General features: G+C 55.7%; 1 protein-coding gene across 3 annotated transcripts; it reads left to right on the top strand.

Moving 5' to 3' along the window:
- The first annotated feature begins 1,614 nt into the window (after positions 1–1,614).
- PTPN7 (protein tyrosine phosphatase non-receptor type 7) lies at positions 1,615–13,783 on the top strand. 3 transcript variants are annotated; one of them, XM_049634353.1, is made up of 10 exons: positions 1,615–2,319; positions 3,406–3,581; positions 4,106–4,289; positions 4,592–4,673; positions 6,358–6,434; positions 7,647–7,784; positions 8,164–8,274; positions 8,989–9,146; positions 11,007–11,120; positions 12,026–13,783. In XM_049634353.1, the coding sequence occupies exons 2-10, from the start codon at positions 3,457–3,459 to the stop codon at positions 12,117–12,119; spliced, it is 1,083 nt and encodes a 360-aa protein (XP_049490310.1). In that variant the 5' UTR covers positions 1,615–2,319; positions 3,406–3,456; the 3' UTR covers positions 12,120–13,783. The 3 variants fall into 3 exon arrangements, with proteins under 3 accessions (XP_049490310.1, XP_049490308.1, XP_049490309.1); XM_049634351.1 differs by having other exon boundaries at positions 1,617–2,319; positions 4,589–4,673; XM_049634352.1 differs by lacking the exons at positions 1,615–2,319; positions 3,406–3,581 and adding an exon at positions 3,603–3,864 and having other exon boundaries at positions 4,589–4,673.
- Positions 13,784–14,025: the final 242 nt, after the last annotated feature.

The following is a 14,025-nucleotide window of genomic DNA, read 5'->3' as shown; positions in this document are numbered from 1 at the left end:
CAGTAACGCACCCAAGGTCACACAGCTAATGGGCCACAATTAAGATTGCACACGGGTCTTTCTGGTTTTCAACTATTGCTATACTTTTTTTTTTTGGAGTCAAGGGTGGCTGGAAGCTAAATCCCAACTCTGGAAGGCAAAGCAGTGGCTGGAGTGATGAAGGTTTCAGAGCTGTCTGGGGTCACTCCACCCCGGGGACGGGGAAGGTTCTGGAGGTAGAGTCACTCCCAGAGAACTCCAGGCCTTTCCCCATTCCAGGAGCCTGGCCAGTCTGGGGAGGAGGCGCTGTAGGGTATCTGGGACCATCTGAGGCTTATGGGTGGTGCCCTCACCCCTCCTGGGCTCTAGCCCCACACCTCCATGCGTATCCAGGCATTTCTAAGCAGAGGGCGAGAGGGGTGAGGCAGGAGGCAAAGAGTGACTATTCCCTCACCTCCAAACACACCCAAAGGGAACTGAGAGATCCTCAGGGTCTTGCCTAATGCCGTTACCCCCACCCCCACCACCAACCACCCCTCCCATCTCCTGGCCCCCAACCTCCTTGCTCTTCACCCAAGAGCTCAGCTTCCAGCTCCTCAAACTGCTGCCGGGTGAGCCTTGGGAGGGTAGGGGGTGTGCCCGAGGCCAATGGGGCTCAGACCCCGGAGACCTGGTGGGAACCTGGAGGCACTGGCGGACCAGTGGGGGGAAGGCTCTGCCTGCTTCCTCCTCCCCACCCCTGTGGTATCCTAGCTTCCTGTTCCTGATAACAATCGACAGCTTGGCCCAGTGGGGGTGGCCCTCTTTCTAATCCCCTCCTGCCCCCTTCTTTGATCCCCAGGGCCCCACTGCCCATTAGTGGAGATCCCAGTGGGCTCAGGGGAACAGCTGGAGCAGAGGCCAGCCTCGGGTCGCTTTCCACAGGTTGACCAGGGATTGCCAGGCTCTCCTGCACTCCCCCCCCCGACACACCACACCCTGTTCTGGGTACCACAGCCAACTACTACTCCAGCTCTGATCAGCCTCCTTTCCGGGAAACCACTCCCCAGAGTAAAGAAGGGTCCAGGACCAGCTGGCCCTGGAGGGTCTCCGAAGAGAGCCGGTTCCTGGTCCCCACTTCCAGGAGAAAAGACAGGCGCTGGGAAGCCTCCAGAGCTCCAGAGGGTTATCCCAACCCTCCTCCCCCTTAGGCCAGCAGCAGGCCAGCACCCTCCCCACCGCCCCTCCAGTGTACCCACCCCCTGTGTCTATTGTAAATCATTCCTTTTCTGCTGTCACCGTTTGACAGCTGAATCAGTAGTGGGAGGAAGAGAGAGGACGAGGATTGCGCGTGTTGGGGCTGGGAAAGGAAGGGTGTTTGGAATGTTACAAGGGAGAAGAAGCCGCGGCGAGCATGAACCAGCTGGGCTGCTGGCCAGAAAGGGGCCTGCCGAGGCAAGGCGGGGGGGGGGGGGGGGGGGAGGGGGGGGTGGGCAGTGGAATCTCGGACGTGGGGGCCACTTCCTAGGCCCCAGGCATCCAGATGCCCCAGAGGCGAAGAAGACGTGGGAGTCCCCCCATGTGAGGGCCAGAGACTGTCCACTATCTGTAAGTCTTCTCAATAGATGTTAGGATTTGGGGACGAGGCCTGAAGGGCTTGCGCGCAGGGGGAAAGCCCCCCAGACTCTTCTACGAGCAGCCTCTGCCATCTACTTCCGGGCTGGCTGGTCCATCTCAAACCGGAGGCAGCTGAGAGCTGGGGTGTGGCTCAGGTCCTGAAGCCGACCCTTCTAGTCTGGCCTGGGTCTTTGTGGAGCAAAGATTCCTGCTTCCTTTCTCCCCCACCCCACTCCAAGTCCACACCCACCTCTGCTCTGAGAAGGCGTAACCTGTGCCTGACCGTCAACTCCCAAGGCTTGAGAGGGCAAGGGCTTCCAGGACTAGGGCTTTGAGGCCAAAGCAGAGGAGTAGAAATCATTGTGTGGACAGGGCCAGCTTGAACAGGAACAATGAGGCGTTCCATGTGGGACAGCTGAGCTCTGCCCAGTAAGCAGGCAGAGGCTGAATGTGACAAAGACCCACAGGACCTGGTCTATCCCCAGGGAGCAGGGCCTTAGACCCATGGCAAAAGTGCTGGCACACAGCCAGCCCACACCCAAAGGGGCACAGGCAAGAGCCACCCGACCCCTGGCGGTGGCTGCAGGCGCGGGAGGGCAGCGTGCAGCTGGGGTGTGCGTGGGTGGCAACAAGGAGGGGCAGAGGGAGGAAGCTGGCTTCCTGAAGCCTCCTCAGCCCTCAAAGACCAACCAACAGACAGACAGACAGCTGGCAAGAGGCAGCCTGGGGGACGCAGCTACTTCAGTAAGTACCTGAAAGGGGGGAGGAGGGGTCCCTGTGGTCCTGGGGTGGTGTGAACCCTGGGGAGACGGGAGGGCATCTCCACGGAGGGTGTGAGTAACGTCGCATTGGGTGCTAGAGTGCCTGGCTGTCGAATGGGTGCTGACCCAGCTGATAGCCCCGAGGGGGGGGGGGGGGGGGCAGGGGAGCCGCAGGGGGCTGCAAGGAGAGCAGAGGCCGATGAACCCCTTTCTGCTTCGGGACAGCCTCTATCATCCACATCTGCACGGGGCCCACTCTGTCCCCTCACCTCTGTCCCTGCGGGCTTAGCAACTCTAACACCGCCCCCGCTCCTCAGAAGCGTGACCTGGCTCTGGAAGATAGGGACTGTCCCCCAAGAGGAGATGGCCCCACCACCTCCATGCCCCTTCTTGTACCCCCAGCTGTCGCCTCACCATGCTCAAGGGCTTGGTGAGGCCATTTCCTGTGACAGTTACAGAGGCGGGAGATGGGGGGATGGGCAGAGGAGGAAGGAAACACACCCCCACCACCACCCCCAGCCTACCTCCCTGGACAGAGACCCCAGAAGCCAGAATGAACTCGGAAGCTGCCAGCGGTTAGGACAGGGTCTACAAGGGTCCCCAACTGGCTCCAACGCTTCGAGAAGCCTTAAACCTTTCATTTCAGAGAAGGCCTGGACTAGAGGTGGTTTCTGTGAGCCTTCTCTCTCCCTTCTACACAGAACAAAATTGTTTGTGTTTCCTCCCTTGCCTTCTTTCACTTGGGTCCCAGCTTAGAGCCCCTTGTACTCTTGCTTTGAGCCGCCTCTCTTCCCCTCTCTCCTTCCTTCTGGAGGCTTTCCTGCCCTCCCCCACAGTCTCTACCCCTTGTTGGGCCCCTACTCCAATCTCAGACTCCCCACCACCCTGGGTCCCCCTCATAGAGATCCTGGCCTTCCCGCAGTGAAAATGACATTGCTGCTCAGAGAACAGAAGACACCTCAGTAAAAACAGAGGTACCAGAAAACAGGCAGCTGGCCAGGACTTGGGAGCCTCCTCCTGGCCAGTCAGACAGGCCAGAGGGCAACAGCTGAGGGCTCCTGTCTTTCAGGTGAACCTCATGGCTGAGTAAGCCTCCCCTGGGCCCAGCACCCCACCCAGCATGGTCCAGGACCGTGGGGGGGGGTGCTCCAGAGCACGGCTGCCGACCTGGTCTTTGGGGGCAGCCATGACCCAGCCTCCACCCACCAAAGCACCAGCCAAGAAGCATGTGCGACTGCAGGAGAGGTGAGATCTTTCCTGGGAGTGGGGGGGGGGGGGGCCTTCCCAGCTCTGAGACTGTGTCCCATTCCTTCCATCTGCCTCTCCAGCTCTGACAGCTGAGTCCAGAGGGCCCTCAGCTGTTGACTCCAATCTGGAAAAGGAAACCACATGTGTTCATTTGCATGTCCTTTGCATGTCCTTTACATGTCTGGGGCATAAAGTGTCACGGCAACCTCGTGCCTGTTTCCCAAACCCCAAGATGGGCTGAGCAGCCAGCCCCTGGAGCAGGGCTGTCTTGGGTCTGGATGTAGGTCTGACCTTTGGAGGCCAGGGAGGAATGGGCAGGGGTGGGCAGGTGGAGAGAACAGTTGGGTTCAAGGCTACCCCGATCTGACGCATGTAGCAGGGTCCTGAACCTGGAGCCCACCGGGCCTGTGGGTCAAGGGGGAAACAAGGAGCAGCCTCCTCAGGTGTGTCCTATAACAATAATAATGGTCAGAGCAGCGATGTTCTCGGGCACTCACTAGGCATTGGTTGTCCGTGCGCAGGCGAGGCTCCAATGTGGCTTTGATGCTGGATGTGCGGTCCCTGGGAGCTGTAGAGCCCATTTGCTCAGTGAACACACCCCGGGAGGTCACCCTACACTTTCTGCGCACAGCTGGACACCCCCTCACCCGCTGGGCCCTGCAGCACCAGCCACCCAGCCCCAAGCAGCTGGAAGAGGAATTCCTGGTAAGAACTTGGGGTCTCCTCGGAGTCCATCCGCCCTTCTGAATCAGAGACAGCCAGCTGGCACCGTACTATCTTGGGTACTGCAGGATGCCTCCTCTTTGGGACCTCAGGAAAGAGAACCCTCGAATCAGGGGAGAAAACTGCCCCATGCTCCCTCTTCTGCCCTCCACCCCATCCAGACCTACTGAAGCCGGGAGAGAAGAGCAAGGGCCCAGCTCTACTAGATAAAGCAGGGGAAGGGGGCAAAGGAGGCTGGGAAGATATATCGGCTATATTCACTCATTTCCTCCCTCTGCCAGAAGATCCCCTCAAACTTTGTCAACTCTGAAGACCTGGATATTCCTGGCCACGCCTCCAAGGACCGATATAAGACCATCTTGCCAAGTAAGAAGTGCGGCGGGCTTCAAGGGAGGTGATGCTGTCCCTGGGGCTGGACAGGTTCAGGAGTCGACACACAGCCTCAGCCAGGCAAGAGCTCCCTCACATAGAGCATTTTCTTTCAGCAGAGAAACACCAATACCATCCCCAGGCTGGGCAGGGATCATAACCACAGTGCGAATACAGCAACTCATATTTGCAGATGCTTACCATGGGCCAGGCGGTGCTGGGAGTTGCTGATGTTAACTCATTTCTCAAAACGACCCCAGGGAGTAGATTTGGAATCACAGAAAAGTTGCCTCGGGCATAACTTGCCTGAGGTCACAGCTTCTTTCTCCTCTTCCTCCACTGTGGGAAATGCCCAGCAGAGGTCTGCAGTGGCAAAGGCACCATCAGGATGGCTCCCAGAGAGAGGGCTTTGAGCAAGTCAAATGCAGGGACTCTGCAAGAGAGCAGTGAGAGAGTTTGGAGACGGGAGTCCTGGGGCTGTAAGGGGTTGACCCTGCAAGCTCAAAGGGCCCAGGGATCAGCACCTCCTGCTTTGCAGAGGCAAGCAGGAGACCCTCAGACTCTCCCCCTCCCCCCACTCAGAGAAGCCTTGTTTGGCCCACCCACCTCCAGCAACTCCTTGTCTGGAGGCCTTAGCTCACCACTCCCGGCTCCTGCGGTGACAGCCATTTGCCCGCAGGGGTGGGTCAGCACTCATCGAATGGGGGGGGGGAGGAGGGAGCGGCCCTTGTTCTTGATCTAAGTCTAACCAGCCCCCCCCCCCCCCCCCCCCCCCCCCCCCCCCCCCCCCCCCCCAACCCCCCCCCCACCCCCCCACTCCCGGCCAGGAGGGAAGTCTCCCTGCAATTCTCTTCCGTCCAGAACCAAGCCAGCACTGGCAGAGCTCGTCTCCTTTCCTTACAAGCTAACTTCTTCATTCCAGCTTGGATTGGATCTCCCCACTTCGAGGGAGAGGCTGGCACGCCCCGTGGCAGAATGAAACCCGACTTTTGGTCCCACGTCACCACTGCGGGATTTGGGGCTAGTCGCTCATCCAAATCTCATATTCACCATCAGAAAGAAACTCTTCCTGGGGTGCCTGGGTGGCTCAGTCCGTTGAGCGTCTGACTCTTGATTTCAGCTCAGGTCATGATCCCAGGGTTGTGGGATGGAGCCTAGTGTTGGGCTCAGCACTGAGCGTGGAACCTGCTTAAGGTTCTCTCTCTCTCTCTCTCTCTCTCTCTCTCTCTCTCTCCCTCTGTCCCTCTCCCTGCCTCATGCTTTCTCTCTCTCTAAAATAAATTTAGAAAGGAAAAAAACTCTTCTTCCATGACCCCTCTTTTTCCTCCCTTGCCTTATTGGTACAATTGTGCTCTATCCTCTTCCTGACTTCAAGGCTAGAATATTTCAGTAACTGCCCATTAGGGTCTCTGCGGCCCCATTCCCTTTCCTCATTCGTCCTGCACAGCACCACGCAGTAAGCCTTCCCCAGTTATTCCTTTGAACATGTCACTCTACTGCTCAGAAACATTCTGTGGCTCCTTAATGTCTGCATATAAAGTAATTTAGGGGGTCTCTGACCACCTGCGATACACGGGGTACTGTGATACGCACAGGAACTCACCTCTTCCTGACCCTGTTGGGAGTGCACCTTAGTTGGTCCCCTTTTGACCTCTGACCTCTGATGATTTTAACTTCCTAGATCCCCAGAGCCGTGTCTGTCTAGGCCGGGCACAGAGCCAAGAAGACGGAGACTACATCAACGCCAACTACATCCGAGTGAGTGGCCTAGCTGGGGCTGCTGTGCAGGGAATGGGGGTGGGGTCGGGGGGTGCGCTGTGTTTGAGGACATCCCCAGAGAATATCGTCCAGCTGTGGGTTCCTGCTCCAAATCACTACTGCCATGCCCCCCCCCCCCCCCCCCCCAGATGGGACAGACACCGAAGAGGCCCCAAGACACCAGCTGAGAAAACAGAGCAGATGTTAGGCTGAAAAGAAGAAACCACCCAGTCTCCTTAACGCACGTTATCACATCATCCCTGCCAACCCTTTACACATGGAGGAAGTTGCCCTGTTGAACTCACCCCCACGTAGCCCCAGGGCTCCTGGCTCTTAGGTCTGCATGGAAGGTGCTAACACAAATAGGAATGCTCCCCTGCCTCCCTTTTCTCTCTCTCTACCCTTAACTGCCTCCCAAAACAGCCCCTCCTTTGAGGAAATGGTTTAACATCAAACTATAGGAACCAGGGAGGCAAGGCGGCTTCTCTACCCCAGCTTCCCACCTCTACTGGCCCGAAGTAGATGTAAAAGTAGCGCCCTCTAGTGGCTCCAAGTGGCTAGGCCAGAGGTCAGAGGTGCCAAGAGGTTGAAAGCTGTTAGCCCGGGACTCTGCAAATCTCCTATTTGCTGGCAGAAATTTAGTGAACAGTGGTCTGTCTGGATTTCATCATCTTGAGGAGCTGAGATTCTGACCGGGAGAGAAAAGGGCTAGCAATAATGTGCCACGTCTTGCTACTAAATATATGTAAAAGTAATAGTAAAAGTGAAACATTCACTCAACCAATGTTGAACACCGTTTTCTTATTTTGTGCTAGTAGAAAGCAATAGGGGAGGAAGGGAACAAACATTTCCAAAGGACCTGATAGCGCTAGACTCTCAATATGATTTGTTGAATGTGGTTTGTGCTACATTCTTGCAAGATAGCTATTGTGCCCAATTTACAGATGAGAAAGCTGAGGCTTAACGGAGGCTAGGTAACCTGCTTGTGGTGCCATAGCTAGTAAGCAGCAGAACAGAGATTTGAACCCACGTGTTCCTCCCTCCAGAGCCTGTGTCCTTTCCACCACATGCCTTCCAGTGTGTGCACGGGTATGTCCAGGTGTGTATGTTCAGTGTCTTCAGCCTGACCCCAGGACCCCCAGAGTCCAGGATTTCCCTGGGGCTCTACTCTCACTGCTTCCCACCCTTCCTTTTATGCATCCATCTTCCCAGGGCTACGACGGGCAGGAGAAGGTCTACATTGCGACCCAGGGCCCCATGCCCAACACCGTATCAGACTTCTGGGAGATGGTGTGGCAGGAAGAAGTGTCACTCATTGTCATGCTCACTCAGCTCCGAGAAGGCAAGGAGGTAGGAGGTGGAGTCACAGTCCTTAGTGAACCCAGAAAAGGTTACTTCTTACCCCACAACACATGCCCCGACTCAGGGCAGCTTGGGACTAGGGCCTCTCCTGGAAGCTGACGATACCTATAGCCAGGCCCAGCCTGAACTTCCCAGAAAAGTTTCTGAGATATACACCATCGGGGCTCTCCACAGCCAGAATGGGGGGTGGGGTAAGCACTTCACCTGCAGGAGAGCCCAGCCCCTGGGTACTGAGCCAGGCAGCGCGGAGCACCTCCGATGGGGGAGGGAAATGGGGAGGGGACCCCACTTCCTTCTCTGCTGTCCTGGCCCCCGCTCCAGCTGATAGACACTTCCCCCTTCTGACTCCCAGCTCCCTCCCTCCTAGAAATGTGTCCACTACTGGCCCACAGAAGAGGAAACCTATGGACCCTTCCGGATCCGCATCCAAGGCACAAAAGAATGTCCAGAATACACTGTGCGGCAGCTCACCATCCAGGTACAGGGAGGTCAGGCTGTCTCCAGCATCGCTGAAACTCAGGCCTGACCTTTACTGGGATCCAAGGGTTTATTCATCGAAACCTTCTTGAACGCACATCTAGAAGAATAGCTTGAGGCAAAAAGCAAGAGAACGTGGGTACTGCCCTAGTCTAACAGGGCAGAGCCAACTAGCCAAGCAGAAACCACCAGGAAGGCCCATCTGCCCATCCATGCTGAATGGCCCAGGAGAGGAGAGGAGGGGTCCCAGAGTCATGCTGAAGGAACCACCGGAAGTCCAGGCAGATGTATAATGACACATGTGAAGTGCTTTAAAATGCCTTCTATTATCATATAGCATTTTATACTTTTCAAAGCATTTCTTTCTCAACTCCTATCCTCCAAGCATCCTGAGAAGCAAACCAATAAGATATCACGGTCTCCTTCTTCTAAGTAAATAAGGTTAAGGGACTTGCCCAAAGTCATATGCTAGTTAGAAGCACAGCCAGGACTTGAACTTGGGTCTTCCCCCGCTCCCTGGACAGCATTCCCTCCAGCATTTCAGAGGAGGGAATGGTGGAGTATGATGAGCAGGAGAAGGGCTGACCTGGCCTGCTCAGGGTCCATGACTGACCCAGGGGGGGATTCTAGCCCTTGCCCTCCTCTGGTGCCAGAGAAGAAGGCTGCCAGTGCCCCCTACCCTGACCTTGGTTCTCATGCCTTGTTCCTATGCCAGCACCAGGAGGAGTGCCGGGTAGTGAAACATGTCCTCTTCTCTGCCTGGCCTGATCACCAGACCCCAGAATCGGCTGGGCCTCTGCTGCGCCTGGTGGCCGAGGTGGAGGAAAGCCCAGAGACAGCTGCCAACACTGGGCCCATCGTAGTCCACTGCAGGTATGTGGCCCCGCCCTCCCCAGCAGCCTATGAGCAGGTGCCCCATTCCCTGCCATTGGGTCTCTTCTTGGAAGGGGTCTAAGGACAGCACCGGGCAGGCCCAAGTCTTACCTAGGATGGGAATCTCTAGGTCATTCAGCTCATTCTCTCCTTCATGCAGAACCTGGCCATCTGGGCTGGACATTCAGGTACAAGCCAGAGAGGGGACAGAACATCAGAAAGCTTCCCAGTCTTCTGGGGAGGGAAATAAACATGGTCCCCGGTGTTGAGAAATTCATTTATTTTTTAATTTTTTTTTTTTAAATTTAATGTTTTACTTTCGAGAGAGAGGGACAGACAGTGTGAGCAGGGGAGGGGCAGAGAGAGGGAGACACAGAATCTGAAGCAGGCTCCAGGCTCTGAGCCGGCAGCACAGAGCCCGATGCGGGGCTAGAACTCACAAACCGTGAGATCATGGCCTGAGCTGAAGTCGGACGCTTAATCGACTGAGCCACGCGGGTGCTCCGAGAAACTCATTTATTCAACAACTACTGATTGAGAACGAGTTACTGTCAGGCACAGTGTTAGATGCCGAGGAGACAGCTCAGTTTCTGCCCTGCTGGTTTTATAGTCTGGTGGGAAAGACAGCAGATCAAATGATTAAGCACAGCACAGTGGGAGGTGTAGGGGAGCACAGAACCAAGTCGCCCATCCCAGACTGGCCAGAGAAGGTTTTCCAGGAGAAAGGACATCAAACTAAGCTAAAATCTGAAAGGTGAATTCATCAAGTGAAGAGTGGAAAGAGGAAGCGTTCCAGGCAGATGGAACAGCATGTGCAAAGGCTCCGAGATGAATTTTTTTTTTTTAAGAGAGAGAGAGAGCACAAGCAAGGGAGAGGAGCAGAGGGAGAGGAGCTTCACACTCAGCAAGGGGCCCTACATGGGGCTCCATCCCATGCCCTTGGATCATGACCTGAGCTGAAATCAGGAGTCTGATGCTCAGCCGGCTAAGACACCCAGGCACCCCCTGAGATGAAATTTGTAAATGGACATTGCTGGGAGCAGAGTTAGAAGATGGGGCCTTGGAGGTCATGTGGGGGAAGGGAAGGAGAGTGATGAGAAAGCAGTCCGGAAGGCCAGATCACAAGGGGCCTCATAAGACTAGCTAAGTGTCATTTCAAAGGAATGCTTTGGCTACATACTAAGAATCCGATTGGGGTGGGGTGGAGTGGGGTGGGGGGGGTACCACGGGGGACAAGCTTACGATAAGGTAACCATTTGGGGGTACCTACCCTGAATAGAACATACTGGCACAAGTATAGACAGAGGGGGCCCATGAGCCTCTTCCCCACAGGGCGCACCTGGACATAAGTGTTGGGAGGTCGTGAGTGGCTTCTACCAGGGCTTCAGATAAGAAGCCTTCCCAAAGACGGGGAGTCCTTGAAAAGGTTTTGGAACAAAGGGCAAGACACAGCAGCGTGGAGGGGACAGCTGTGGGAGGGACCCGAGGTGGGAGAAGGGGGCTGAGTGTCAGCAGCTGTGGAGATGGTGTCCTGGTCAGACAAGCAGGGCTCAAGGGCTCAACAAGGTCAAAGGCAACGCGGACAGTTGGAAACCACTGCCTGCCGCTGAGCAGAAGAGAGCTCCTCGAAATGTCCACGGGGGCTGGAGGGTGACCTGGGATAGGTTTATGGTGAGGCTAGACGAAATGGAAACTGCTCCAGTGCCAGCTCTAACCTGTGAAGGTGTTGCTACCTTCCTCAGCCCTCATGTCCCCACCCCCAAAATAGGGGGCCCTACGGCTTTCTCTGTAGTTTGAGGCCTGGCCCCCATGTTCTCTGGTCTCCTGTGACCTCCCTGTCCCCTCCCTGGCTGTACCCAGTGCAGGGATTGGCCGGACTGGCTGCTTCATCGCCACCCGAATTGGCTGTCAACAGCTGAAGGCCCGAGGGGAAGTGGACATTCTGGGTATCGTGTGCCAACTGCGGCTGGACAGGTGGGTCTATGAACGTAAATAGGACTAACGATGTGAAGGAGTGGCATCAGTGCTTCCTGGGCACCAGGGCACTTAGAGGCTCATCACCATCAAGCACTTCCTTCCAGAAAGGAAAGGGCCCATGGCTTAAAGAGCGGTTTCCTTGTGCAACTAACACCCAGGAAAGAATCTCTATCTAAAATTTTAGCTTGGCGGCCTAGAATTAAATATGCCACTCTGCGGATATCTGAGCCTTGTATCTTTTTTGGTTTTTGGTTGTGGTTTTCCAAATCCCCTGCTCAGGGAAAGGTGGAGGGATAGGGTGTGGTTGGTTCTAGACACCAGGCAAGCACAGATACTGCACAGAAGCCCTCTGCATCTGGAGACCGGGAACCGCGGTGCCGATTCTGAGTTGCATCTCACTGAGCCATCACTGTATTTCTCTGGGCCCCCGTTTCTTCATCTAGAGAGAAACGACGGCTCCTTCTCCAGGAGCCGCGTTAAGGAATGAGTTAATGCATAGGGAACATGTTTTTCAAAGATGAGAACCTACTGTACAAATACACAGAATTATTATTTTTACTTTTAAGACAGGGAGGAAGAAACCTTGAGGCTCAGGAATATTCCTGGCCTGGCCTGAGGAATCAGGGGCCTGGCGCTGCCCCAGGAGCCGATGGGTCAGAGAGGAAAAAGTTCTCCTCCTGGGCACAGCTAGCAATGGGGCCCAGCCCTGAGTAAGGGGCGGGGGAGAGGGGCGGGGCTTCGCTCGTGGGGAAGGTCTGAGGGGCAGAAAAAAGAGGAGAAAGCACAAAGGATAAACATATGTGAAGGGGTCGACAGGTTCTTTGGGAGACTCTCCCTGCAGAACTATGGGATGCTTGACTCGCCCCTCCTGTGCTCATGGTCTCTGCATATTCTCCTTGCAGGGGCGGGATGATCCAGACCACAGAGCAATACCAGTTCCTGCACCACACCCTGGCCCTGTATGCAGCCCAGCTACCGGAGGAGCCCTGCCCCTGACTGCTGGTACCTCCACCAGCCCAGGTGCCAGATCCCCCCACGTCTGGGCAGGTGGTTCTGGGGAAAGTGGGCCTTGTGATCTGAGGGATCCCCTGGGCAGGCATGGGGAAGGGGTGCTTCCTCAGCGGCACGTGCGGTCACAGGAAGTTGCATCGGCAAGAACTGGGACCAGACTCCAGGTCTTTACCACCGGCCACTCTTCTGCTTCCTCTAGTAGCCCCAAGTGGACACTTGGGGGAACCTCCCGTGTCTCTCTGAACTTCGAGCTAGGTACTGACATTTATGAGACAGCCGAGAAAGGACCAGTGTCCCAGTCTTGTCTAAAGTGTTCTGTGAGCTTCATCTCTCCGTCTACGACATGGGCATTAAGTGCTTTGCTGCCATAGGGAAAAGTAATCAGAGAAGCTCCCAGAAGCCACTCCAGCTGTATCCCCTTCCTGGGCCTGGCAAGAGAGTGATCCCAAGATCATCTTCCACCTGGGCCCTGCCCAAGAACTGGCCAGATGCAGGAGCTGGGAAAAGTCTGGTCCTGACCGTGGCCAAGTTCTCAACATCCCGGCAGTGACTTTCCGCTTCCTCACCCCACATCTGTGAGGGCTGGATACCCCCCCAAAGAGAACAAGGACCCAGACTACCCCTGTGCCCACACCTGTGTCCTGGGATCAGGCTACAGAGGTGACCAGGCCAGGCATTTGAGACTTTTGGAAGAGGGAAAGTGTGGCGACCCCTCAGAGGCCCAGAGGGCTGCCCCTGCCTCCATAATTGCCAGCCACTCACCCCAGCTACTCCCGAGAGAGGCCCAGCATCTTCTGTCTTCCTTTCATGACCTCAGAAGGTACCCTGGGTACCAGGAGGTATAAAAGAACGAACGGTGAGGAAGAAACAAGGAGCAAGAAACAAGAAACTCCTGCACCCTGCCCCCATCCACCCCTGCATTTGCAGAGTACAGCTGGAGAGCCTGGCTGTTTCCATGAACTATCTGGGTGAAGCACCGCACGCAGACCAGGGGCCTCAGCCTGGGACCGCAGAGTTGGGACCCTCATAGCCTCTCCCAGAAAACTAACTCCTTTCATCATCTCGGCACCAATACAATTTCCAGGGCACCCAAGATCTATCTCAGGGCTCACCTACACTCCCCAGGAAGGCATCCAGATCCTTCGTCCTTGAATCCAAAATGAGCTGCCTGTGGGGATGAAGAAAGGCACCATCTCTCCGGGCACTCAGCCCCTGGGGTCTGCCTTGACTGATGCCAGCTCTCTGTGGAACCCCCCAAGAAGCTGGATCCTGGCGAGCAGCTGGGCCTCCTTATTCATGACATCGTTTCTGAAGCACGTGCAACGTTGAAACTGAGGTTAATTTTCGTAACACCTCCGCTTGGTCTCACAATGGAATTCTTCCTTCCTTACAGCCCCAGGAATGGCTCACCTGCTCCTAACCCCTTTGGGAGGCACTCGCAGCCTGTGCCTGTGAAGGAGGGCACAGAGCTCTCAAGTGCCTGATCCTGCCCTGAGCTCAGACCCAACCGGGAGGGAAGCAGGCGCGTGGCCATAGACCCATAGGCTCCCCACCCTATAACTGTGGCCCCAACCCCATTCTAGAACTTAGAGAGTACAAGCTCTGGAAAAGGAACCAAGTGGGAGAATAAAAACCTTTTGGATGACTGATTCATTCCTTCTTTCCATCTTTTCTCAGGCCTCTTTATAGCAAGAGAGTAAGACCCCAGAGACCCAGGAATAGGCTGCCGATCCTTATCCCAGGATATGCACTTTTCTAGCAACTTCTTGAGACACATCAAACAAAGTGACACAGTAGTCGGTTTAAGAAATGGGGCAGAGGTGCACCTTCGGAGCTGGACGGGAACCTAAAAGGGCAGAAGCTAGAAAGATGATACTCTGTGATCCCTCTG

Source organism: Panthera uncia, chromosome F1 (assembly GCF_023721935.1).
Source record: "Panthera uncia isolate 11264 chromosome F1, Puncia_PCG_1.0, whole genome shotgun sequence".
NCBI lineage: Eukaryota > Metazoa > Chordata > Mammalia > Carnivora > Felidae > Panthera > Panthera uncia.
This window is presented reverse-complemented; position numbering and strand designations above follow the sequence as displayed.